General features: G+C 33.4%; 1 protein-coding gene across 4 annotated transcripts in view; it reads right to left on the bottom strand.

Annotated features, from left to right (window-relative positions):
• The window catches only part of CNOT6L (CCR4-NOT transcription complex subunit 6 like), a 124,541-nt gene that overhangs the window by 36,044 nt on the left and 61,195 nt on the right, over positions 1-27,302 (bottom strand). For all 4 annotated transcript variants that reach the window (XM_042984327.1, XM_042984328.1, XM_042984326.1 and 1 more), the window contains exons 5-8: positions 16,578-16,667; positions 5,583-5,651; positions 2,909-3,066; positions 472-626 (exon numbers count right to left, since the gene is read on the bottom strand). In XM_042984327.1, coding sequence (XP_042840261.1) covers positions 472-626; positions 2,909-3,066; positions 5,583-5,651; positions 16,578-16,667 — 472 coding nt within the window. The remainder of the gene's footprint in view (positions 1-471; positions 627-2,908; positions 3,067-5,582; positions 5,652-16,577; positions 16,668-27,302) is intronic.

Here is a 27,302-nt window from a genome sequence, read left to right as displayed (position 1 = left end):
CAGCACTTGTCACAAAGCAAATATTCAGTAAACATTTAGTAAATGATTCAATACATGAAATGTTAACTGAAAAAGGTTAATAAAACTAATGATTCTGAGAAAGCCAACTGTCAAAACAAAAATCACAGAAAGAAAATCACATCACTCATTTCAAATCTTAAAAGGCACTACACTACCTTTTATTTAAACGAAAACTATTTACTTCATAAAAATATATTTAGAAACATGATAATCCCATATTCAAGCATAACTCTCAAAATTTTTAGTGTAATTTGGTAATAAAAAATAAAGAATACAATAAAGACTCTTATTTCCAAGACACAGCCTAAGAAATGTAACACTACCAACAGCTTTAATTTTTACATCACTTGCTTTCTAGCTTTTTGTTCATTTTATAGGGTTAAATCAAAGACAATTTCAAATTGTGATAATTAAAGTCAGTATACACTATTATTTGTTTCCTTAACTCACTTTTCTGTTTTGAAGAATATTGCACAACCGTCCACATGCTTTCTCTCCTGCTCAGACATGATTTTGGCACGTGACTTTGGAGAAAAAAACCCATCATATCCACGCTCCTTCAATGCTGGCAGAAAGAGAGTGAAGTATTGCTCTGTTTCCACTTCCTGAGGTGAAAGAAAAGTTGTCATCGACATGACAGAGGAAAACTCTAATCAAGATATAAAAATGTTTAGCATTATGAGTGAGATGTGACTAAGTTAGCATAATTCACATAACAAATATTGTCTATCTTCTCTTAGAGCCAGCAGGAGCCATTTGACAATGGCAGCTTTTAAACCTGAAAGCACTTGAAATGCTTGCACGATTCTCTCTTGTTCACACAGCTAGTTGGTTCCAAGTCTCTTTAGTCCCAATTTAGAGTTCATTCTACTATATTTTAATTCCTCAAATCTGGCAAAACGGGGCATATTATAAATTAAGCAGGAGGGAATAGTAAATTTTATATAGAGAGGTAATTTTATCTTTCTCAACTGTGGTAGAAAGGAATGATACTTAAAAGTGAGAAGGTTAAGATCTATCAACAAAAAGCTCTACTTTAAGGAATTTTTAGGTAACTGAATAACAATCATCCAATGGTCTCTGCTAATCCAGTATTATATAAAGCTAGACAATTTTATTCTTTGACCCATAAAATATTTTTAACAAATCTTTCCAAATTAAATAATATGTGAACATAATGATTTATCTATAATGCTTATAACATGACTTTATAATAAAAGCTTACAAATAGCCTAAATGTTCAACAGCAGAACAAATGCTTACTCAATAAATGTATACTCATATAATGAATTGGTTTTGAAGAATTTTATTAATATGGAAAGTGCATTAAATACAATAGCATGATCTCAACTTTATTTTTGAAAATATATCTGTAAATAAATAGGAAAGCAAATTTAATATCTGTGTACAACAAACACTTCATAAGTTTTAACACAGCAACGATTTCTGGATTATGAGATTAGGTGTTTTCTCCCATCATTCTATTTATTTTTTCAAAATATTCAATTTCTCTAGGATAAAGATTTTAGACTATGGAATTACTATTACAATAAAAAACTACTTTTTAAAATTATGACGTTTTTATTTTTCAAACTATACTTAGAGGAATGTGAGGCTATTATTACTATAAATACTAAATAAAAAGAGGACAATTAAGTAACCACAACAAAGCCAACTTTGTCTATTGCTTCCTTCCCCAATTCTATGTCAGTTTTCAGTGTTTATAAGAAAACTTAACTTTTGAAGATTTTTATTATTTCCCAGGAAGTCATAAACCATAAACAACATAAAGATAAATTATCAAGCTATTCTAGTTTAAAAAAAACAAGTATTTAAAAAGTAGTATCTTTCTTCTCAGGCTACGCTGAAAAGTAGCCACGAAATTATAACACTTACAATTTTTAAATACTTCATAAACATTTAATATTCTTTCGAAAGTTGCTAAGAAAAAATTACTAAACACTACCTATAAACCTTGGCTATTCATTAGCTGACTGTTGAAAAGAAGTGATAAAACACATCTCAACAGAAAGGTGCTTCTTCAATTAAATTCATCATAATAAAATGTTATAAAACAGGAAAGTCTAAATTTCAGAGATGGTTTTTAAAACAAGACAAAAATGCATTATTTACAGTACAACATTTTTTAATGTTTATAATATTTGTCATTAAGGAACAGTGGACAATTTTTTTTTTTTTTTTTACAGATTCCATCAGAATCTGTGTCTAAAAAGACACAACCTTCTGCAGTTTTCTCTTTCAGCAATACCAGTGATGTGTTCATAAGATGAACTATTAACATGAATAATGGATGCAATTTTCGCTTAAGAGTAAATGCATTTAAGTGGATGACTGGACTTTAGCAAAACAGTTCCTCTGTGGAAATGTCTTGTGTGCTTATTAAAATTATCCTTTTTGGGGCGCCTGGGTGGCTCAGTCGGTTAAGCGTCCGACTTCAGCTCAGGTCACGATCTCACGGTCCGTGAGTTAGAGCCCCGCATCGGGCTCTGGGCTGATGGCTCAGAGCCTGGCGCATGCTTCTGATTCTGTGTCTCCCTCTCTCTCTGCCCCTCCCCCGTTCATGCTCTGTCTCTCTCTGTCTCAAAAATAAATAAACGTTAAAAAAAAAAATTATCTTTTTTTTTTAAGAGAAGAGAAAATAATTTGAGTTTTGTTTTGAACACAGGCTCTCTCCCAGAAATAAGATTAAGTTCACCTTTAAGTTTCAATCTTTTAAGAAAAAATTTTTTTATTTTATTATTTCATTATTTTCTTTTTTCTACACCCAACGTGGGGCTCCAACTCACAACCCCAAGATCACGAGCCACACGCTTCACCGACTGAGCCACCCATGTGCCCCCAGAAAAGTTAATTTCTATAGTATTACCTGAAGACTAATGATATCTGCATCACAGTTAACAATTTCTTCCATAATTCCCTTTTTCCTGTATTCCCAGTTTAATGCCCAGGACGGGCAATAGCCATATAGCTGCCGGGTGGCGTATTTATCACATAACACATTGTAACACATAACCGTGAATGATGCTAAGAATTGGGAGGAAAAAAACAGAAGAGAAAAGGGAGAAAATTAGGCAACTTTTTCCAGAGAGGCGTCATGTGCGTCCCTGCACAAGCACACATGGCACACAAACCTGCCCCAATGGCAGCACTGTGAGATGCCCTGGGCAAAATTCTGTTACACTGGACCTACTAAAACTTCATTGGAGTCCATCACATCAAAGAGCTTTTACTAGAATTAGACATATAGTTCATATTTTAGATTTTTAGGAAATATATTTTAATAAAAATTCAAATTCTAAATCAGAATGCTAATTTTTTGACATTTTTTAAGCAAAGCTCTGCACAAGTAAATTTTAGTTCTGTTCATTAAAAGGCTCTAACTTCATTAATTTTTATTAACAAAATACCCATTATTTAATACTTTTGGGGGCCTCTTACTATTCATATTGCTCTAAGCCAGAAATATATGGACAAAGTTTAGTTGTGAGAATCCTTTTTGACAAATCATACGTTCATTTCCGAAATTGAATTTTCATTTTAAAATGCCCTTGAACTATATATAAAAGGACTGTGAGCAAACTAATAGGAGACCAAGTTTAAATCCTTGCTACTCAAAAATGTGTTCTGAGGAACAAGAGTATCAGTCATCACCTAGGAACTCAAAAACACAGAATCTTTGGTACCACAAAGACCCTACTAGGTCAGAACCTATAAGCTGACAAATTCCCCAGATGATTCACATATACATTAGTATGAAAAGCCCTGATTTTTATCAGTAATTCTCTATCCAGGCAGTCCATTAGAATCACTTTGTCCAGCGTTTTCTTTGAAAAGTGTTCGTACCCAAGATCCTACTCAAGACTAATTAAGTTAGTATAATAGGGTCTGGATATTCATATTTTTAAAAAGCATCCCAGGTGATTATAATGGGAAGTCCATATTCTTGAGAATGACACACTTAAATAAAAGATGAGGAATTCAATTAATGAGTAATACTACTTGACTGAAGCTGGTAAAGATTCAGATGATGAGAAAAGGATTAAGAAAAACTTAGTTCAATGGACCCCTGGGCATCTGACTGGTGGCCATTTTGTACACTGTTACCTTTTTAACTATCTGGGACTCATTCTTCCAAAACTATCATTATAGTTTGAGCCTATAAATCACCCTTAACTGTCAGAAGTTGTTATGCACATCTCCCTACTCACCAGAAGTAAAAGGCACATTTTAGCACTCAGATTCTACTCAGAAAAGTACAATACATCCCAAGAAAAATTCATACTCATTTTTCAGTAAGGAAAACCCAAGAATGCATTACTTCTAAAATTCAATAACTGACAAAAAACATGTTTCTGTTGTTCTTTTTCTTAATGGAAAAGTAGGTATGCAGTAGTAGGAAAGCTTCACTTCAAGATTATGTTCACTCATACTCAAAAAGGGATTACTTTGAAGAACCAGAAAAATGGTGTTTTTAGTATCATAAAGGGAACAATTAATTATGCATTAAGGAAGGCTAAACAAAATAAATCCACTTAAGTTAAGGGTCTGTAGAAAACCTAAAGTTTTCCTTTACTCAGATCATCTATGTGTATCCTGTTAATAGAAGTGTTTCTCGTGATACCACCTGATACAGTGGCTCCTAGAACAGGCTGACACTGTGGCTCTAGAGTGTGGTAGTTTTAAAATTACTGCCTCTGCACTTTTAAAGAGGCACAGAAAGATTTTAAAATTTTAAAGAGGCACTCTGGAAGACACAGAAATGTACTGTAGATCTGATATTTCTCAGTGTTACTAAAATGCAAACAGAACCATGAAGATGTTTCTCAATACCAAAGCATATAATTTTTTCTAAATACTCTTGACTTTAAAAAAGAACATACAACACAAACAGAAGGCCTTAAAAAGTACACAATAAGTTCCCTGGTTTAGCCTTAAAAAATTATTAAAGTGTTGGTATTCAGTGATTGGTTCAACCGTGGTATTAAAACAATAAAGTTTTCATTTGTTAATTTAAAAAATGAAATTAGATACAATGAAAAATTAGATACTCTTATGGTTAAAAAGAAGGCATTTGGGTAAATAATAATTCATAACTTATTGTAAGTAGAATTCCCAATTATAAAATGTCTAATAAGCAGTAAGAACCACTATAAATGATGTCAAATCATTATTGGTCTCTACAAAGACATAAAAAATTTATATTTTCTACAATACTGCAGTTCGAAAAATGCTAAACCGTATCCTTGAATTGCTTAAATACTTACCTTCTACCATCACTACACCACTGGCCTGGTATCATATTTTGTTTCCAATATAGCAAGTATAAACTCAGTCTAAATTATTCTCTCCCAAGTGCTGCCACTCTACCCACTCAAGAAAGATAAAGTATTGAAGCAGTTTAAAATTTCAGAGGAAAATTCATTTTTTTTTTAAGTCATCCAATACCCTGTGTGAAGATGTCACTTGGAAGGCCTGATTTACTTATTTATTTATTTACTCAATTGGAAGGCTTTATTACAAGGAAGAATAAGAAAAATTACCTGATGGCAGAATTTGGTCTCGTTCTTTTAATGTAATCCATGGCCTCGGAGGAAGCTGCTCTGGATGAACTGAAGGGAAAAAAATTTTAAATATTAATTTCACATCTTCTAAAATCAGTAGTATTTACTTAAAAATGTCAAATCAACTTCTGTTGTCTCTTCAGTTTTAATGCCTCACAAACGGACTTAAAATTCTAATACTGAAATATAAAGAAGACAAAAGAAGTTTAAGGAGACCTATGAAGAAAATACACAAATGAAAATGTGAAAAGAACATTAGGAAACTCCTAACTGGCATTTCCACTTACGCAGCCTTCATTTCTTGATTTTAAACTTTCTCTCTTTTAGAACATCCATGCAAAGCAAGAGATTAGAACTACACTATAGAGAGAAAAAGGAAGGCATTGGTTAAACATTAATTACTCAGATATGATTATCAATACCATGGAACTAAAAGCTACCCAACTACCAGATGAGAGAAAATTCACCAAGATTTAACTACCGCTTTTACTTCTTCCTTTTAAGAACATTCACAATTACAGGATAATTGGATTCAAGTTTGTGGATTTTTCCCAGGGTATTTAGTGGCTGAGAAATATGTTCCTTTAAAACAAAACACTCTTATCTTCATCCAGCCACAGTAATTTTGCCCAGAATATCTAAGATCTTGAAAGTTTCACTTTAAAGGGGTGCCTGGACGGCTCAGTTGGTTAAGTGTTTAACTTCAGCTCAGGTCATGATCTCACGGTTCGTGCGTTCAAGCCCTGGGTCGGGCTCTGTAGTGACAGCTCGGAGCCTGGAGCCTGCTTGGGTTTCTGTGTCTCCCTCTCCCTCTGTCCTTCTCCCACTCATGCTCTGTCTCTCTCCCTGCCTCTGTGTCTCTCTCAAAAATAAACATTTATAAAAAGTTTTTTTAAAGTTTCACCTTACTGAGCATTTTGGTATTCCAACATCTACCTAAACGATGCTTGCTTTAGCTTCCATAGTTTTCACAGAGTGGAACAAACATTAGTTTGCATATTCCATATCTTGCCAGGAAAGAAATGAAGCTTATCATAAGATGGCAAACAAACCAGGCAGCTGGATCAACATACTGAATCCTGGAAAACAATCATGCCTGCCAGGAGTGCCATGCCACAATCACGGCAACTATGTAAAAAATGGAAAGCCCAATATATAAATACAGTGCAGCGTAAACAAGGAACTTTCTAGTTGTTGGGGTTCCTTATCAGCAAATGGTTAAAAATTCAGAAATCAACGAATCCTCAAAATAAAACATGTACAGTGATGCTGCCATTTTGGTGCTTCCCAAAACATTACTAATCTATTTTAATTAATGTATCACAGTGTATCAGTATAAGTAAAATGCATAGTATTCACCAACAATGTCCAAAGAGTCAAAAACATGAAAAGACACTATATCTCACCAGTAATCAGGAAAAAGATGAGACAGCATGTTTTTATCCAGGTTGACAAAAAAAAATTTTTTAATATATCCAGAGTTGGTGATGGTGATAAGAAATGAATACTTGGCATATGTGGCTGGTAAGAATATAAATTGGTACGGCTATCTGGGAGGACATCTTTTAAAATTTTAAACATCCATATCCCCTATGACCCAGCAATGCTATTTCCTGGATTCAGCCCTATCTGCTAAAGAAGCATTCATGGGAATGCAAGGGGTGCAGCCACTCTGGAAAACAGTATGGAGGGTCCTCAAAAAACTAAAAATAGAACTACCCTATGACCCAGCAATTGCACTACTAGGCATTTATCCACAGGATACAGGTGTGCTGTTTCAAAGGGACACATGCACCCCAATGATTATAGCAGCATTATCAACAATAGCCAAAGTATGGAAAGAGCCCAAATGTCCATCGATGGATGAATGGATAAAGAAGATGTGGTATGATATATACAATGAAGTATTACTCAGCAATCAAAAAGAATGAAATCTTGCCATTTGCACTATGTGGATGGAACTGGAGGGTATTATGCTAAGTGAAATTAGTCAGAGAAAGACAAAAATCATATAACTTCACTCATATAAGGACTTTAAGACACAAAACAGATGAACATAAGGGAAGGGAAATGAAAATAATATAAAAACAGGGAGGGGGACAAAACAGAAGAGACTCATAAATATGGAGAACAAACTGAGGGTTACTAGAGGGGTTGTGGGAGGGGGGATGGGCTAAATGGGTAAGGGGCACTAAGGAATCCACTCCTGAAATCATTGTTGCACTATAAGCTAACTAATTTGGATGTAAATTTAAAAAAATAAAAAATAAAACAAGTTGAAAAAAAAAAAAAGCATTAGGGGCATCTGGGTGGCTCAGTCGGTTGAGCATCCGACTTTGGCTCAGGTCATGATCTCGAGGCTCGTGAGTTCGAGCCCCGCATCAGGCTCTGTGCTGATGGCTCAGAGCCTGGAGCCTGCTTCATGTTCTGTGTCTCCCTCTCTCTCTCTGCCCTTCCCCCACTCATGCTGTCTCTCTCTGTCTCTCAAAAATAAATAAACATTTAAAAAAATTTTAAGGAAGCATTCAAATAGATACTCATTACACTGCTGTTTATAGCAGCAAAAACATGGGTAAATGGCTAATATTCATTTTAGAGAAATCTATGGTATAGTTTAAGAAAAAAGGGATAGATACATGTGTGTTAAAATAGAAAAATATATAAGAAAAACTGAATGAAAACAATTAGAAAATATGCAATGATAAAATGTTTTATTAAAAAACATTTTAAAAACACACATGAAAAGTAATACCATAACATTTCTACTGGTGTAATTTTTACATATCAAAGTCTAGAAAAATATCTACACAAATACACACCCAATTTACAAGTGTGTTTACTTACATGGAGGGAACATGGAATTAAAGGTAATGGTCAAAAAACATTCTAGTCTTAATAGGAATTTTTAACATTTCTTACAAGGAGAATGATATACTCATATGGACATACACTTAAAATTAATTTCTAAGATGAAACTACAATGTCAGTGATATGACAAAGAACAGAAATATAATTATATGGGCTACCATCAAAAAAAACAAAACAAAACACTGTTTAATAAATATAACAGTACCAGAATTTGGATCAATATGGAAGATAAGTGTCCCCATGAATACAAGAGACAGGAGTTAACATAGTAATCTCTCAGCATTATACTTAAAATGTGATAAAACAGTAATCCTCCCATTTTTATCTCCCATACATGCCACAATGGGTGCTAGACAGCTGGGTAAGGGCAGCAAAAAAATTCTGATTCCTCTGGCCAGTGAAGCCAAAAAGGAGAAATGCAACAAATATTACATGAGAAACTCACACTCAGTGGCGGTGGTAATCCAAAGTGCTCATGGCAATCTCTCTACCAGAGCCCAAGAGAGCCAACACATCCCACCCCTCCAGGGACCAGCAGCAATGGGCCTAGTGTGCCCACACTGAGGGTGTCAGCTGAGCCTGGAAGGGCTAACAGAACCCATATGCTAAACCTAAACTGGGCAACTGCCTATTAAAATTGACATTTGATTTTAAAAGGTACAAAGGGCACCTGGGTGACTCATCTGGTTAAGCGAACAGCTTCGGCTCGGGTCATGATCTGGCAGTCAGTGAGTTCAAGCCCCTCATTAGGCTGTGTGCTGACAGTTCAGAGCCTGGAGCCTGCTTAGGATTCTGTCTCTCTCCCTCCCTTCCTCTCTCTGTCTCTGTCTCTGTCTCTCTGCCCCTCCCTTGCTCCCTTGTTCTGTCTCCTTCTCCCAAAAAATAACATCAAAAAAAATTTTTTTTAATAATAAAAGCTTCAAGAGTCTCCAAACATAACATTCAAGACAACCAGAGTACAACTGAAAAATCACTGGTCACACCAAAGACCAGGATTATCACAAACTAAGGCAGAAAAGACTACCATCAGAGATCAACAGAGATGATTTAGATGCTGAAATTATCTGACAGAGATTTTAGAGCAGCTATCATAAAGCTGCTTCAAGAAGTAATTACAAATTCTGTTGAAACAAATGAAAAAATAAAAAGCCCAAAGAAGTTCTAATTTTTAAAAAATGACCAAAATGAAATTACTGAACTTAAAAATGTAATAAAAAATAACAAAACTCACTGAAAGGGCAAGAAAAATAAAAAAAACAAAAAAATTAGTAATTTGAGATTTCTTCCATCTGAACAATTAAAGGAAAATAAACTGTGGGAAAACTATTAACAGAGCTTAAGAGACAAAACCTCTAAAATTCATATCATCAGAGTCAAGAAGAAAAGAGAAACAACATAGGCTTAAAAGTATTCTAAGAGACAATGATGAAAATGTCTCAAATTTGGTAAATGACATAAACCTACAAATTCAAGAAGGTGAGCAAACTTCTAGTAGAATAAACCCAAAGAAATCCACACCAAGACATATCATAGACTGAAAACTAAAGACAGAAAAAAAAATCTCAAAAACATCAAAGAGAAAGGACACATTACCTATCGGAACAATGGGTTTCTTTTCTGAAACCATGGTAGTCAGAGGAAGTGGCACATTTTCAAGTGCTGAAAGAAAGAACGGTCAAGCCACAAATTCCGTGCCCAGCAAAACCACCCTTCAGAAATCAAGGGGAAATAAAGATGTTATAAAAGAAAAACCAAGAGACTTTGTTGCTAACAGAACTGCCCTTAAAAAATGGGTAATGGAAGTTCTCTAAACAGAAAGGAAATGGTAACAGAAGAACCAGAACATCAAAAAGGAAAGAACAAGCAATGAGTAAAATCAGGGGTAAACATAATGGATTATGTTTCTCCACATGAGCTTCTTAAGTCATAGCTGATGGCCGAAGCAAAAATCATAACATCTGTGTGATACTCTGTGCAGGTAGAAGAAAAAAAAATACATATTTTAATAAAAGTGGGGAGTGTGAGGCACACAAGTGGAAGGCATCGATAATGCACTTAAAGTGATAAAATACCTTTATCAGTTGACTACACTAACTATGTATACTGTGATTCTAGAGCAAACATTAAGAAAATTATAGAAGACAATATATACTCAAAAATAGCACAAATAAAACAAGGTAGAATCCTAAAAAATATTTAAGTAACCCACAGGAAACCAAGAAAAGATAAACAAAGTACATATGGGAAACAAACAGAAAACAATTATTTAAAATGGCACAATTAAATGCTACATATCAATAATTTTTTTTAAGTTTATTTATTTTGAGAAAGAGAGAGAACGTGCACAGGAAGGTACAGAGAGAGGAAGGGAGAGAGAGAATCCCAATAAGCTGCGTGCTATCAGTGCAGAGCCTGATGACTGGGGGCTCAATCTCAGGAAATGCAAGATCATGACCTAAATTAAGATTAAGAGCCAGATGCTTAAGGGACTGAGTCACCCAGGGACCTCTATTGCTAATTATTTAAAATGCAATGATCTAAATATACAAATTAAAACAGCAGACTCTAGTGGGGCAGACACATAACTCAACTATATGTTGTCTATAAGAAACTTATGTCAAATACAACAACATAGTAAAGTTGAAAGACAACGGAAAAAGAAATACCATGCTAGGAAGAAACAACAACAAAAAAAGTAGAGTGGTTATGTTTACATCGGACACACAGACTTAAGAGCAAAGAAAATACTAGAAAAAGAAGGTTGTTACTTAATAATAAAAGGTTCAATTCAGCAAGACTATGTAGTAATTCTAAATATGTATACATCAAACAATGTACCTTCAAATACATGTAACAAAAACTGCCAGAGCTGAAAGTAGAAACAGATATCTCTACAATTACAGTTGGGGAGTTCAACACTATAATGTCAGTATTTGGTAATAAGAGTACTAGGTAGAAAATTTAGAAAAGATATAGAAGAGTGGAACATCACCACCAACTAACATAGTTTACATTTATAGAACAATCCACCAACAACTACAGAATATTTGCTTTTTCAAGCACCCATGTAACATTAGCCAAGACAATGAAACAAACACCAGTAAACTTAAAAGAACTGAAATAATGCAGAATGTTTTCCAACTGGTCCCAAACTGGAATCAAAGAAGAGTAACAGAAAGAACAGAAAATTTAACAGCACATTCTAAATAACCCATGAATGAAAGAGGAAGTCTCAAAGGAAATTAAAAAAAAACACATTAAACAGAATGAAAATGAAAATACAACATATCAAAATTTGCGGGGTGCAGCTAAAGTAGTTCTGAGAGGGAAATATATAATGCTACATACTTGGATTTATAAAATAGAAAGGATTTAAAATAAAAAAATCTAAGTTTTCACTTCAAAAACAAGAAAAAAAATAAACCCAAAACAAGACAGAAGGAATTACTAAGATATAAGGAAACAGAACATTAAACATAAGAGAAAAAGATATACTGGTGCAAATTTTAACCAAGAAGAATTTGCATAGCTATTTTCATATAGCTATATCAATAAAGTAATGAGAAGTACATAATGAGCTGGTAAACATTACAAATAACCAGAAAGATAAGGTATATAAAATAAACCCTCACTATATGTAATTAATAAGAAATACTAGGAACAAAGAAGGCCATTACATGATAAAAGAATCAATCCTTTTGATCCCTGCAAGAGACATAAAAAATAAACAAATTTATAATCAAAATGGGAGATCTTAACACAGCTCTGTCGCTAATGAATAAAAATCAGTAATTATCAAGTATGACATACTCAGGCAATTAATAAACTTAAACTAATATATATAGAATGCAGCACCAAATAAGTACAGAATGTACATTCTGTTTAAGTGCATACATAACACTTAGAAAAATTAAGCATATGCTGCCTAATAAATAAAATATTTAAATTTTTTTAATAAATTACTCTCTGACCACAATGGAATTAAGGTAGGAATCAATGACAAATAAAACATCTCCTAGAAATAAGGAAATTTCTAAGTGATTAATCTAAGAAACAATGATGAGAGCTATTAGATAATATACTGAACTGAATGATAAAAAATTAATACAAATTGAAACCTGAAGAATGCAGCTAAAAGCCAGATTTAAAGAGAGATTTATAAATAAACACTTTGGGGAAAAAACAAAGTCTAAAAGTTAATGATTTAGATGTTAAAAGGTTAGAAAAAATAACAGATGAAAGTCCAAGGAATAAAGATTTAAAAAATCACTGATATCAGGGGTGTCTGGATGGCTCATCAAGTATCCAACTTCGGCTCAGGTGAAGTTGGAGCCCTGCATTGGGCTCTGTGCTGACAGCTCAGAACCTGGAGCCTGCTTTGGATTCTGTCTCCCTCTGGCTTTGCCCCTCCCCTGCTCGCTCGTTGGCTCATTCTCTCTCTCTGTCTCTGTCTCTGTCTCTCTCTTCCCATCTCTCTCTCTCTCTCTCCCTGTCCCGAAAATAAACATTAAAAAAAAATTTTTAATCACTGATGTTAAAAAAAATAATAAGAGTATTACTAAAACTAAAAATTGGCTCTTTTTTTTCTCCCAAAGAACTATTGCTAAATACCTGCAGGCAAGACTATGCATGAAGTAAATAAAAGCAACACAAATAACTAATATCTGGAATATGAAAAAGAGACAACACTATTTATCAAATGAACATTAAAAGATATTCTGAACTTCATGGAAATAAATTTGAAGATTTTCTTAAAAAATTAAGATTTAGATAAAATGGGAAAATTACCAAAAAACACAACTTTCAGAAACTGATAAATGGAGTATCAGAACAGTACTATAGTTATTAAAGAAACTAAATCAGCAATTGAAAACTTCCTTCAAAGAAACCCCAGACTCTGATGTATTCTACCATACATTTAAGAAACAACACCAATCATAAATATTCTCTTCCAATTAACAGAAAATAAATTTTGTGATGCCTGTATAATCTTTATACTAAAACCTGACAAGAATATTGAAGAAAGGAAAATTATTGATCAATCTCACTTAAACTTACATGCAAAAAATCCTAAGTAAAATATTAGCTAACTGAATAAAGGGATATATAAAAAGGATAATACTATACTGCAACCTACTTGAATTGAATACAAAGGTGGTATAGCATTAAAATCAATGGATTTACCAAATTAGCAGCATAAAGGCCAGAAAACATATTCTCATCTTAAGGAAAAAAAGCATCTGATAATATTTAACATTTGTTCATATTAAAAAATGAAAAACTCTAACTAGGAATAGAACTTTCTTAATCTGATATATATAAAAACTACAGTGAATGCCATACTTAATCATAATTTCAAAAAGCTAATAAATTTTGAAATTAGACAAATTACCACTACTGTTAGCACCTACTAAAGATCTTAGCAAGTACAATAAGGCAAGAAAAAGAAACAAAAGATAAGAATTAGAGAGTAATGAAAGTGTTGTTATGTGCAATGACACAACTGTAGAATTAAAATAAAAATACCTTAGGATTAAAAAGATTTTAGTGAAATGGCTGAATATGTATTTATCAAAGGCACTTTCAAGTGTTCAGCAAGGTGTCTGAATACCAATAAATATACGAAACCCAACTGTATTCCATAAATGAGCAATAATAATCTTACTGAGATTCATTTTCAAAAAGACCATTTATGGGGTGCCTGGGTGGTTCAGTCGGTTAAGCGGCCAACTTTGGCTCAGGTCATGATCTCGCGGTCCGTGAGTTTGAGCCCCGCGTCAGGCTCTGTGCTGACAGCTCAGAGCCTGGAGCCTGTTTCAGATTCTGTGTCTCCCTCTCTCTGACCCTCCCCTGTTCATGCTCTGTCTCTCTCTGTCTCAAAAATAAATAAACGTTAAAAAAAAAAAAAAAAAAAACCATTTATGAGAGCATCAAAAAACTCAACACCTAGAATAAATGTAATAAGAAATGTAAAGAATACTACACAGAAACCTAAAACTCAGTATCAAGAGAAATTAGAGAAAGCACAATAAATGAAAGAATATTCAACACTGCTAGATTAGAAGATCCAGTGTTGTAAACAGGTCAATTTTTTCCAAAGCAATCTATAGATTCAATATAATCTCAACCTAAATTCCCATATTTTGGGGGAGGGGAGAAACCTGAAAAGCCAATTCTAATAATTTTAATGAAAATACAGGGTAAAGAAGGATGGGGGCAAAACTAGCTTAGACTTTAGAATCAAATCAAGACGGAAGGCTTACTCTACTGAATCTTAAGATATCTTATAAAAATACCATAATTAAAGACACTGTTATATTATCATAAAGACAGAATTAAATAGAGAATACAAAACCCCAGAAATAAACCCATACATACAATGACAATTTATCACAAAGATGGCACTAAAATACAGTAATGAAAGGACAGTCTTTCCCATAAAAGGCTCAAAGTCAAATGGAAAAGTTATGAATATAGACTCCTATGATATACAAATTTCAATTCTAGGAAGATTATAGCTCTAAATGTTACAAGTAAAAAAATGAAGTTTTTAGATATAGGAAAATATATTCTTGAGCTTGGGGTAGGGAAAAATTCTTAAAAAGGACACAAAAGCAATACCATAATAGAAAAGCTCAATAAATTCAATTATGTTAAAATGTTTTCTGTTCATCAAAAGACAAATTAAGAAAGTAGAAAGGCAAACAAGAGCATGGGAGAAGATGTCTGCAACATATATGCCAACAATGACTCATAACTAAAGCACTGAAGACCTCCTTTAAAATTATATACACACAAACCCCACACACATGCCATATGACCGGGTCAAGTGGCTACATCTATATTGACAAAGGAGAATTGTATTTTTAAAGCAAAAAGGAATTAGTGTACACATACTATATATACAGCTGAATTAAACTTTTAGCTAGATAGTCTTAATTTGTTACTGAAAGAACCTCTCAAGTTTATTATCTCTCTCTCATCAATCAACTTTAGTCTTTATAAGCCAAAAAAATTTGCAATGATATTAATTTGGTTTTACATTATTGTAAATATCACCATTTTTAAAAATTTTTTTACGTAGGTGTCTTCTATGATGGAGATATTTAAAAAAAAAGTATAGACAACATATTGTGATGATGGCCTGATGCTGGAATCTAGATGTCTCTGTTTGGGATTCTATATTTTAGAAAGACATTATTCCAAGAAAAATATCTGAATTCAAGCATCTATACATTTACTCATATTTTGAGTGCTTAAGCAAAAACAAGTTTTAAGTCAAATACTTAATAGACTTCTTATATTAAAAAAATTTCTATTTGGAATACAACTATTTTAGTCAGATATATTTGGTGTTCTTTTTTCTTTTTTTTGAAATCTTAAAAACAGAGATTTATTCTATTATTGAAATCCACAAACACAAAAACTCCTTTAGGTTGTACTATTTTGAAACATTTTTCTTTTGTATATCATGAAATTGAATTTGTAGTTTTTATGAAATGAAGTGACAAAATCAGTAACTTTAGAGTTATTTTAAATTCTTTTTAAGATTATGCATTGCCCATAAACACATGTTTCCTGATTGCATTTGGTTTTTTAAATTACATTTTTGTCACTAATATTTTATGACAGAGTTGGTGTTCTTAATCAAAATCCTGCTTGCAAAATTTCCCCGAATGTGTAGTGAATCAAACTAGTAATTTTGTTCACAAAAAAATGTGTACAGTGTGTGGGATCCATGTAATCTGCTTACAATTAATAACTATGTACCTGTGATCAAGAGAACCAGCTGTGTAATTTGGGAAAATCACATTTTATTCTCTGAATCTCAGAACTTGCATCTGTGCAACCAGTAAAAATTCCTATCTCCTAGGTTCTTTAGAAAGATTAAATAATATAACTAAAGCTCGTAACATATTGCTTGGTAAATAGAAAGTACTCGGTATATGAAAAGATTGTCCCACTACCATGAAATATAATAACTCCAAAATTGTAAAAAGTTATAAAAAAAAAAAAAAAAAAAAGGTCAGATGCTCTTAAGCAACATGTGACATATAAGCTAGCAGTAATACATGTTGAGTTCACTATTTTGTCATTAAGACTTACCTGCAAGATTGTCAAGCATGAAGTTCAGTAGCTTTCGGGTTCCATCTGGGTCCTGGTATAAATTGAGAATATCCTGTGATAAAGGATTGCCTAAATCAGAATACAAAAATAAAATCTGTAAGACTTACAATTGTTAGGACCAGACAAATGTATGCAATAAAACAAAATACTAATTTTCTAAAGTGAATGTTACAGTATTTAATGTTACATTAATTTTAAGAAATTATGTGAATTTAAAGAAATACTTTAAGACAGTCATAAAGAAAAATTTCAGAAAAGTTATTTCTTTCCAGATTTCACTGTTTATACTAGCTGCCTACAATTTGTTTGCCAAAACCACCTATATATGTAAACATATATATTAAACTTAGTCAATTCTGAAGTACTATCACAAATCAGCACAATGAATTAACCTTTATAAGTTCTGTTTATCTTTGAAGACAATATTCTAACTGAAAGACAAATAGTCCTGTATGAGAAAGAATGAATGATACCATAAAAAAGGTGCATCCATCAATAAATAAATAAATGAGTGAATGAATGAATGAATGAATCAGTCAGTCAAGGTGCATACTAAAATATTTGGGTAGTTTAGTACATATACTCAATGTACTAGCAAAAAAAATCATGGTCAATGAGTTAGGCAGATTATAGCTAAAAATAAAATTGTTGAACAGAAAATACATTCAAAGAAACTACCCAAAATGCATCAATAAGAGAAAGATATAAAATATGAAACAGTAAAAATATGTGAGTTAGAATAAGAAATCTTGGGGTACGTGGGTATCTCAGTCAGTTGAGTGTCCAACTTGTGATTTCCAGTCAGATCATGATCTCATGGTTTGTGAGATTGAGCCCTTCACCAGGCTGCACACTGACAGCTCAGAGCCTGCTTGGGATTCTCTTCTTTCTCTCTCTCTCTCTCTGCCCTTCTCCCTGGTCATGCTTGCTGCTCTCTCTCAAATTAAGTAAATAAACTTTAAAAAAATAAAAATGAAAAATCTTAACATATATTAAGTTGGAGCTCTAGAAACAGAGAATAGGACTTGGGTCTCTAGCTCAACATCTAAAGAAAGAAGCTGGAAGTTGTCACTCTGTCCCCACAGTTAAGATCATAAGGCAAACTGCTGCCCTAAACACAAACAGGCAGATACAGAGAATCACAGCCTAGTGGCAGCTAAAGTCCAGATACAGAAGCCCAGAAATGGAACTAGTAATAGTTGAAACAGGTTAAATCATAATCGACAAATTGTCAGAGGCTTGGAAGACATTAACTAGAGACTTAAAAACTCAAGAAGGAACACAGTCTTAGGAATATCCAACATTCTCTGAGTTTTACTTCCAGGAGACTGACCAGGTTTTTAATATAAAGACTGGATAAAAATTCCCCTTATGCTTCTGGCAGGAAGAGTAATGCTCTCCTTAACAAGTCCTGCATGCAAGGAAAACTATTTTACCAGAGTATAATCAGGTGAAGTTTTACCATTTAATGTGAGGTAAATACCCAACACTCCAGCCCTCTCTAGCCTAATTTGGGGTGGAGAAAGTAGGAAGGAGATCTAATTCAGGCCCATTTTTAATGGGACTGAGACCTAATCATAAAACTATAGGACTCTTCCTCCCCTTCCACATCATGCAATCACATCAGTATTGTTTCTGTATAATAACAGATGATTATGGTAAACAGAACTAGAAGCTCGGAGTCCTTTGGGAAAACCCAAAGGCAACAGGAAATAAAAACAAGAAAACTGGAAAAAAAATTTAGATTCTGACATATGACAGCCAACAGGAAACAAGGCCTGTTGGAAAGACAGTTTAAAGAGAAGTGAGAAGACACATTACTTAAATAGAAAAAGGCTGCAAACTTTCACAAGATAATTTTTAAAGAATGAATACACTGACAGAAGAAGCACAACATATAGAAAGAAGTACATGAAAGGATTTCATTTTACATTGTACGGCAAACTTGTGAAGGACAATTGTAAATAGAAAGCCTTAAAACCCTTTGGGGAAAATAACCAGCTACTTAAAAACAAAACAAAACAAAACAAAACAAACACGGTAATGGTAATAAAATTCATTAGCAAGAATGGAAGCTGGAATAGAGTGGAATAATATCTCCCAAGACTGCAAAATGGTATTTAAGACTTCAACACTCCTCCACTAGTTATCAACAGAAAAAGTAAACAGAAAGTCAGTAGAGATGGAAATGAGAAAAACCTGTCAACCGATATGACGATATTTATATAACACCATACTCATACAGAGGAAAATATATGATCTTTTCGAGTGTACACATTTACCAAGACACCATTTTCTGGGCTAGGAAACAAACTGTGACATGTTTAAAAGAAGTAAAACCAAAGCATACTGACCATAATAAAACTAGAAATCAACAACAGAGAACTAAAAAAACTCCAGGTATTTTGAAATTAGACATCACACACACACACACACACACACACACACACACACACACACACACACAAAATGGGGCACCTGGGTGGCTCAGTTGGCTAAGCCAATTTTAGCTCAGGTCATGATCTCATGATTTGTGAGTTCAAGTCCCTCAATGGCTTTGTGTGGACAGCTCAGAGCCTGGAGCCTACTTCGGATTCTGTATCTCCCTCTCTCTGCCCTCCCCTGCTCACTCTCGTTCTCTCTCTCTCAAAAATAAACATTAAAAGAATTAAAAAAAAAAAGAAATTAAACATTATACTTCTAAGTAATCTATGGGTTAAAGAGAAAGTCACAAGGAAATTTAACTGAACTAAAATGAAAATACATCATCAAAATTTGTATGATGTACCTAAGTTAGTGTCTAGAGGGAAATTTATAGGATTAAGCTTTATTTTAGAAAATAAGATCTAAAAGCAATGACTTAACTTCCAAATTAAGAATCTAAAAAATGAGCAAATGAATGCCAAAGAAAATAGAAAGAAGGAACAACAAAGAGGAGACATCAATAAAATTTATAACAGAAAAACAAGAGACTACTACCAAATCTAAAGCATGATACTTTGAAAAAGAGGCAAAAAAATTTTTGATAAACCTACATTTGATCAGAAGAAAAAAAACAGACACAACTCACCAATATCAAGAATTAAAGATTAGGAAACAGTCCTCTTTAATGCCTTGAGGCATTAGGAGGATAAGGAATATTAAGAAAACTTTAGGTCCTTAGGTTCAACAACTTAGAAAAAAAATGACAAATTCCTTGAAAGACAGAAAATACCACCCCTCACTGAAAACAGAAATGGATAGAAAATGAAGCCACAAATGGCAGACTAAGAACTTCCAAAAATTTGCCCCTTTGTAAGAACAAAAGGGCAGAATAGCAGTGAAGACAGTAATTTTGGGGGTTTAGATAACTTCTGGTCCCTCACTGCCAGGGCAGCTTGGCAACCACTGAAGCAACCAAAATTGAGCTCCAGCCTTTCAAAGCCTCATTCAAATGACTAGTCATTTATCTCTGACTTCTTTGGTAGTGGTTCCTTGACTCTTGCCAAGTGCTAAAAGCCTTCAACCTGAATGAAGGGTAGGGAGAGTGTTAAGGCATGTTTGAGGAAACCATTACTGGTAAATGCTTACTTATGCTAACTTATGGCTGCCTGAGGTCATAGAAACAGGTAAGGCAAACAACAGACTAACCTAAATGCTTAAGAAAAGCTTGGGATAAGAGCTCAATAAGGGTTCTGAAAGGCTCTGACAGGGGCACCTGGGTGGCTCAATCTGTCAAGCTTCCAACTTCGGCTCAGGTCATGTCTCACAGTTCGTACATTCAAGCCCCACATCAGACTCTGTGCTGACAGCTCAGAGCCTGGAGCCTGTTTCGGATTCTGTGTCTCCCTCTCTCTCTCTCTCTGCCCCTTCCCGGCTCACACTCTGTCTCTTGCTCAAAAATAAACAAACATTAAAAATAAAAAAAAGAGTTTGAAAAGCTCTGACATATTCCAGGCACTCTAGGAGACCATAACTGTGGGGGGCTCTGCATATGCTCATGAAAGACCAAAAAATAGTGTACTTTCACCTTTTCCTGATCTTGAGGCTGTGCACAAGTAAGAAGTAAAGGCTAAGGCAGAGTGGTATACTTCTTGGCTAATTATTGAAAGCATTTCCCAAAACACACAAAGAGCCACGTGGCCAAGATTGGAAGATTCACTGGTTCCAGGAACTTTAAAAGATCTATGCCTAAGCATTAACTGAACACTAAACTGAAGAGAGATTTCAATATAATTACATGATAAAAAAAAAATATGAAATTTACAGAATTAGTTCTGAAAGTCACTAAAGGAACAAACAACAAATAACCCTTGGAATAGGAGGTATCATAATTTCAGAGTTGCCACATTATTTAAAATGTCCCAGTTCTTAATGCAATTACAAAGGATGCAAAGAAACAAGAGTATGTCTTATAACAGGGGGCGGAAACAATGAATAGAAACTGTCTCTGAGGATAATAAAAACTGTACCTGAGGACTATACTACAAGTCTTTCAAAACCTATTTTAATATGTTCAAAGAGCTAAAGAAAACCATATCTAAAGAAGTATGACAATGATGTCTCAACAAAGAATATGAAAAAAGAAATCAAAATCACAAAAAGTAACCAAATAGAAAACAAAAACATCAACAAGATACATGCACCTGTATGTTCACTGTAGCATTATTTATAATAGCTGAGATATGGAAACAACTATCCATCTACAAATAAAAAAATTGATATGAGTAGGCAATGAAATATTATTTACCCATTAAAAATGAAAGTTTCCCATTTAAGACAACATGGAAGGATCTAGAGAGCATTATGCTAAGTGAAGTAAGTCAGACAAAAATAAAAATACCATATGATTTAACTTATATGTGGAATCTGAAAAAAATGAAGAACACACAAACAAAAACAGACCTTTATATACAAAGAACTGCTGGTTTCCAGAGGGGAGCTGGGTGAGTGGTAGGAAACATCAATGAAGGAGATTCAGAGGTTACACCTCTCGTTATAAAACAAGGAGATCACAGAGATGAAACGTACACCATAGGGAATGTAGTCAATAACACTGCAATAACCTTGTATGGTGACAGAGAGTCACATTTACTGTGGTGAGTATCGTGTACTGTGCACAAATGTCAAATCCCCAAGCTGTACACCTGAAACTAACATAACATTGTATGTCAAATATACTTGGATAATAAAACTTAAAGAAAAAACAGAAACACACAGATATCAGAAATAAACTATTGGTTACCAGAGGTGGGAGGGATTAAGGGCAGGCAGAATAGATGAAGGGGATTAAAAGGAGCAAATTTCCAGTTACAAAATAAGTCATGGGAATGTAATGTACATCATAGAGAATACAGCCAATAATATAATACCTTGTATGGCAATCAATGGTAATAACTTATCATGGGGATCATTTCATAATGTATAAAGATTCAGATCACTATGATGTATACCTGAAACTAACAGTATTACTGTATGTCAATTATACCTCAAAAAAATAAGTAGCTCTTCAAAAACTAGGTAAATAAACACAAATTTTAAAAAGCAATAATTTCTATTATTTTTCAGCAAAGTGCAGGAACAGGAAGGAAATAGGACAGGTTTCATGTTTGTTATATCAGCTTTGGGACTGACTTTCCTAAAATTTAGGCCAAAACAAAGTTCACATCTCTTCTGACAATAAATGTGGATACTCATGTAAGATCATTCAGTTGACATACAATATTTGGTGTTACCAAGATAGCCACTTAAAGAACCACAATGCATTAAGAAAATCTTTCAGGAAAAACAAAACAAAAAAAACACTTCTGACAGCATAAGAACAATTGAGGAATTTTCAGGGATAGTCACCTCCAGCTGAGAAAAGAGTAAGCACAGGGAAACAGAATCAGGAAGATAAAAAGAATGAAGCAACCTCATCTCTTCTCTTGGTTACTGCTACATTTTCCTGTAAGCACTGTCTACCCTGATAATACAGACTGTTATTCTTCTGAAGATGGGCAGATCTCAGTGATTCAAACTAGTAAAATCATTAAGAATCACATTAAGCAAACACCTGGATAAAAGCCAAACTCAGAGAAATAGCAAGTATACTGGCGGATTCCAGTGGCTAGGGGGGAGGGAAGCAGGGGAGATAATGGTCAAAGGTTACAAAGGTCCAGTTAGGAGATTAACAAGTTTTGGGGGCCTAATATACAGCATGGTGACTATAGTTAATTACACTGTAATATATACTTGCTAAGAGAGTTAAACTTAAAAAGTTCTCAACACAAAAAATACATGGTAATTATGTGATGAGATGGAGGTGTTAGCTACAAGTATGCTGATAATCATTTTGCAATATATAAGTATATCAAATCAATACACTGTATACCTTAAACTTACACTGTTATATCTCAATTACATCTCAATAAATCCAGAAAAAAATAAAAACATTAAAAAAAATCAAAATATTAAAAAAGAAACCAAACAAATTATTAAGTTGAAAAGTACAATGAAAATAATTACTAGAAGGACTCAAGAGTAGTAGTGGATAGGCAGAAGAAAGGACCTGTGAACTTAAAGACAGGCCAGGTAAAGTTATAACAGTCTGGAAGAACTGGGGGGGGGGGGGGGGGGGGGGGGGGGGGGGAGGGAGAAAGGAAAAATAAATGAACAGAGATTAAAGATATACCAGCATACAAGAAGTATACCAACATTATGTAGGATGGGAAACCCAGAAGAGGAAGCAAGCAAAGAACAAAAAAATTTGAAAAAATAATCAGGAGCATCCCAAATTTGATGAAAAGTATTAATATACACATCTAATAAGCTTAACAAACTCTACATAGAATAAAGTGAAACAGATCCACACTTAAACAAATTATAATAAAACTACAGAAAATCAAAAACAGAATCTTAAAGTAACAGGAAAATAGCAACACATCATGTACAGACAATCAATAGTATTAACACTGTATTTTCTCATCAGAAACTGTGGAGGTCAAAAGGCAGAAGAATGACATATTCAAAGTGATGAAAGAAAAAAAATGTCAACTAAGAACTTTATATCTAGCAAAAATATCTTTCTTAGATAAGGGAGAAATTAAGACATTGCCAGATAAATAAAAACTGAATGAGTTTGTGGCTAGATCAGTCCTATAGAAAATACTAAAGGGATTTCTTTAGGCTGAAATGAAACTTGAATTCATATGATTAAATAAAGAATGCCAATAAAGATAATTATATAAGTATAAATGAAGATAGCATAACTACAATTAGTGTTTTTAATCTAGCTAAGAAGACGACTGCATACAGCAATAATAATAAATCTATGCTGATGGGCATATAATATGTAAAGATAATATTTATGACAATAATAGAACAAATGAGAAGCGAATGAAGCTATAGGTGCAAAGTTTTTTATATTATTGAAATTAAGTTGCTATTAATCCAAATTAGACTACTATAACTAAGATTTTTATTGTAATCCCTAAGGTAACCATTAAGAAAATAACTCAAAATAATATAGGCAAAAGAAACAAGGGAATTAAATTGGTACACTGGAAAATACTCATTTAACCAAAAAGGCATTAATTGGGGAACAGAGGAACAAGAAGAACCTAACACATAGAAAACAGTAAAATGACAGACAAAAATCCTACCTTATCAGCAAACACATTAAATGTAACTGGATTAATCCCTGGTTAAAATGCAGAGATTAGCAGAATGAATAATAAAAAATAATCCATTATATGCTGTCCATAAAAGACATACTATATATTCAAAGATACAAATAGAATGAAAGTAAAAGAATAGAAAAGGGTATGCCATGCAAACAGAAAAGAGAGCTGGGGTAGTTATACTAAGAAAGGGATAATCTCAATGTCCTTTATCAATGAAAGAAATTGAATTAATAGTTAAAAACTTTCAACAAAGAAAATTCCAGGACCATATGGTTTTACTGGAAAATTCTACCAATAATTTCAGAAAGCAGTATACAAATGTTATTATGCAAACTATTCCAGAAAATAGAAGTGTTAGTAACACTTGGGGCACCCGGGTGGCTCAGTCCTTTAAGCATCTCACTCTTAATTCTAGCTTAGGTCATGATCTCACAATTTGAAGGATCAAGTCCCACGCATCAGGCTCCCCACTGGTAGTGCAGTGCCTGCTTGGGACTCTCTCTCTCCTTCTTTCTCTGCCCCTCTCCCACTTGTGCACGCTCTCTCTCAAAATAAACAAATAAAATACACTTTAGAAGTGTTAGTAACACTCTCCAACCCATCTTATGAGGTCACCAGTATTCCGAAATCAAATAAAAAACATTGTAAGAAAGGCATTACAGCATATGTCTTATGATCATTAATGTATAAATCCTGAACAAAATACTAGCAAATCAAATCCAACAATATATTAAAAAGAATACATAAAGACCAAGTGGTTTTTTTTTCAAGTGGTTTTTAAAATGGGAATAGAGGTTGGCTCAACATCTGAAAATCATTAGCATAATTCAACATATAAACAAATTAAAGAAAAATTATATGATCATCTCAAAACTTGTACACAAAGTATTTGACCATATTCAACTTCCATCAATGATAAAAACTTTCAAGCAAATGCAAAATAGAAGTAAATTTATATAACCTGAAAAAGCACCTATGCACCTGAAAACTTTTTACTGATATAATTAATGGTGAGAGACTGAGTGCTTTTCCCTAAAATTGAGAACAAGGCAAGGATGTGCACTATCATCACATGTATTTATACTGTCCTAGCCAATACAAGGCAATAAATTAAAAGACTATGTATGGGAAAGAAAGAAATGAAACAGTGTCTATTTACAGAATTTTGTAGGTGTTTACAAATGTTGCAAGAGACAGGGCAACATATTTAAAAATCAGTTGCATTTTAATTCTACAATATCAATGAGTAACTGGAAATTTAGAAAGCAGTATCATTTACAACAGCATCAAAAATATCAAATAAGTACAAATATAGCAAAGTGTTTGTAAGATATTCATGCTGAAAACTATATAACATTAAAGAAATAGAGTAAAGAAGACCTACATAAACGCAAGAGATACACTGTATTCACAGATTGGAAAACATATTCTCAAGATTAAGATACCGAATCTCCTCAAACTGATCTACATGTTCATCATAATCCCAAAAAAAGATTTCAGCAGGATATTTTGCAAAAATAAGCTGATTCTATAATTTATGTAGAAATGTATAGCATCTAGAAGTATAAAAGCAAACGTGAAAAATAATCACAAAGTTGGAGAGTGGCCCTATAAAGAAACAGAAAACACAAACCACAGATTAGGAGAAAATATTTGCAAAACACTTATTTTAAAAAAGGATCTGAATCCAGAATATATAATAAACTCTTAAATATCAGTAATTAGAAAAAAGCAACTCAATAATAAAACTAAGCAAACAATGTGAATAGACACTTGAATCAAGATACATAAACACATGAAAAGACACATTGTATCATTATTAAAGAAATAAATGAAATATCCCTGCATTCTATTAAAATGGCAAAAATTAAGAGATTGATAATACCAAGTGCTGACAATGATGCACAGCAACTAAAATTCTCCCATACTTTTGGTGAGGAAGCAAAATGATACAGCTGCTTACAGAAAAGGTTTTTTTTTATGAAGTTTAGCACACATCTACCATACAACCTGGCAATCCCACCCCAAGTATTTACCCAAGGAAGATAAAAACTTGTTTCACACAAAAATTTGTCTTTAAATGTTTACACAGGGCTTTTATTTCTCATCACCCCAACTGGAAACCCAAAAGTCCTTCAATTTGTGAATAAAAATCTGTTGTACATCCACACAATGGAATACTACTCAGCAACAGAAATGAATTACTGTTATAGACAACAACATGGATGAATCTCTAATGCATTATGCTAAAGGAAAGAATCCAGACTCAAAAGGCTACACAGTGTGTGTTTCCATATAGTATAGAAAGTAGATGAGAGTAGGTGTTGACTTCAGCAACAAATGAAGTGAGGGGTGACAGAACACTTCCATTTCTCAATTGTGGTGAGGGTTATGAAACTATAAACAAACAACATCCACCAAAACATTCACCAAAGGGGTGAATTTCACTACTATAAACTGTAACTTAGTAAAAAAGTTGCTAAAAATTTAATTTTTTCAAAAATATACTTAAGGAATAATTTCAAGAGTAATCGCTACATCTAAAAATAGAACATACTAACTCCAAAGCAATAAAAGTATATAGACAAAAGGAAAAAATATTTCTAGAAAGGCAAAAGGGGGAGGTGATATCAAAAGGTAGAATAGTATAACACAAAAATATTCATAATTACAATATAGGTGAGGCAACTGATCTGAACCCACATTAAAAACAACATAAAGCCAGAATGGATTAACAACAAAGTTCAGCTATATACTATTTGCAAGAGATACACCTAAGCATAAGTACACAGAAAGGTTAAAAGTAAACAGATGAAAAAAGATATATTAGACAAACATTAACCAAAAGAAAACTTGCCCAGCTGTAATATTAGACAAACAAAGACTAAGATGAAAATACTAACAAAGGAGGAAGAGGCTCACTACCCAATATCAGGTTCTGTTCACCAAAAGGTATAGTAGTATACAGTATACATAATAAAATAATCTCAAAAGCTATAAAGCAAAAGCTGGGTGAACTACATGGGGGAATGAATAAATCCACAATTTTAGTGGAAATTTT

This window comes from Panthera tigris, chromosome B1 (assembly GCF_018350195.1).
Source record: "Panthera tigris isolate Pti1 chromosome B1, P.tigris_Pti1_mat1.1, whole genome shotgun sequence".
NCBI classification, from domain to species: domain Eukaryota; kingdom Metazoa; phylum Chordata; class Mammalia; order Carnivora; family Felidae; genus Panthera; species Panthera tigris.
Note: the sequence above shows the minus strand (reverse complement) of the source record. Positions and strands in the feature narration are given on the sequence as shown.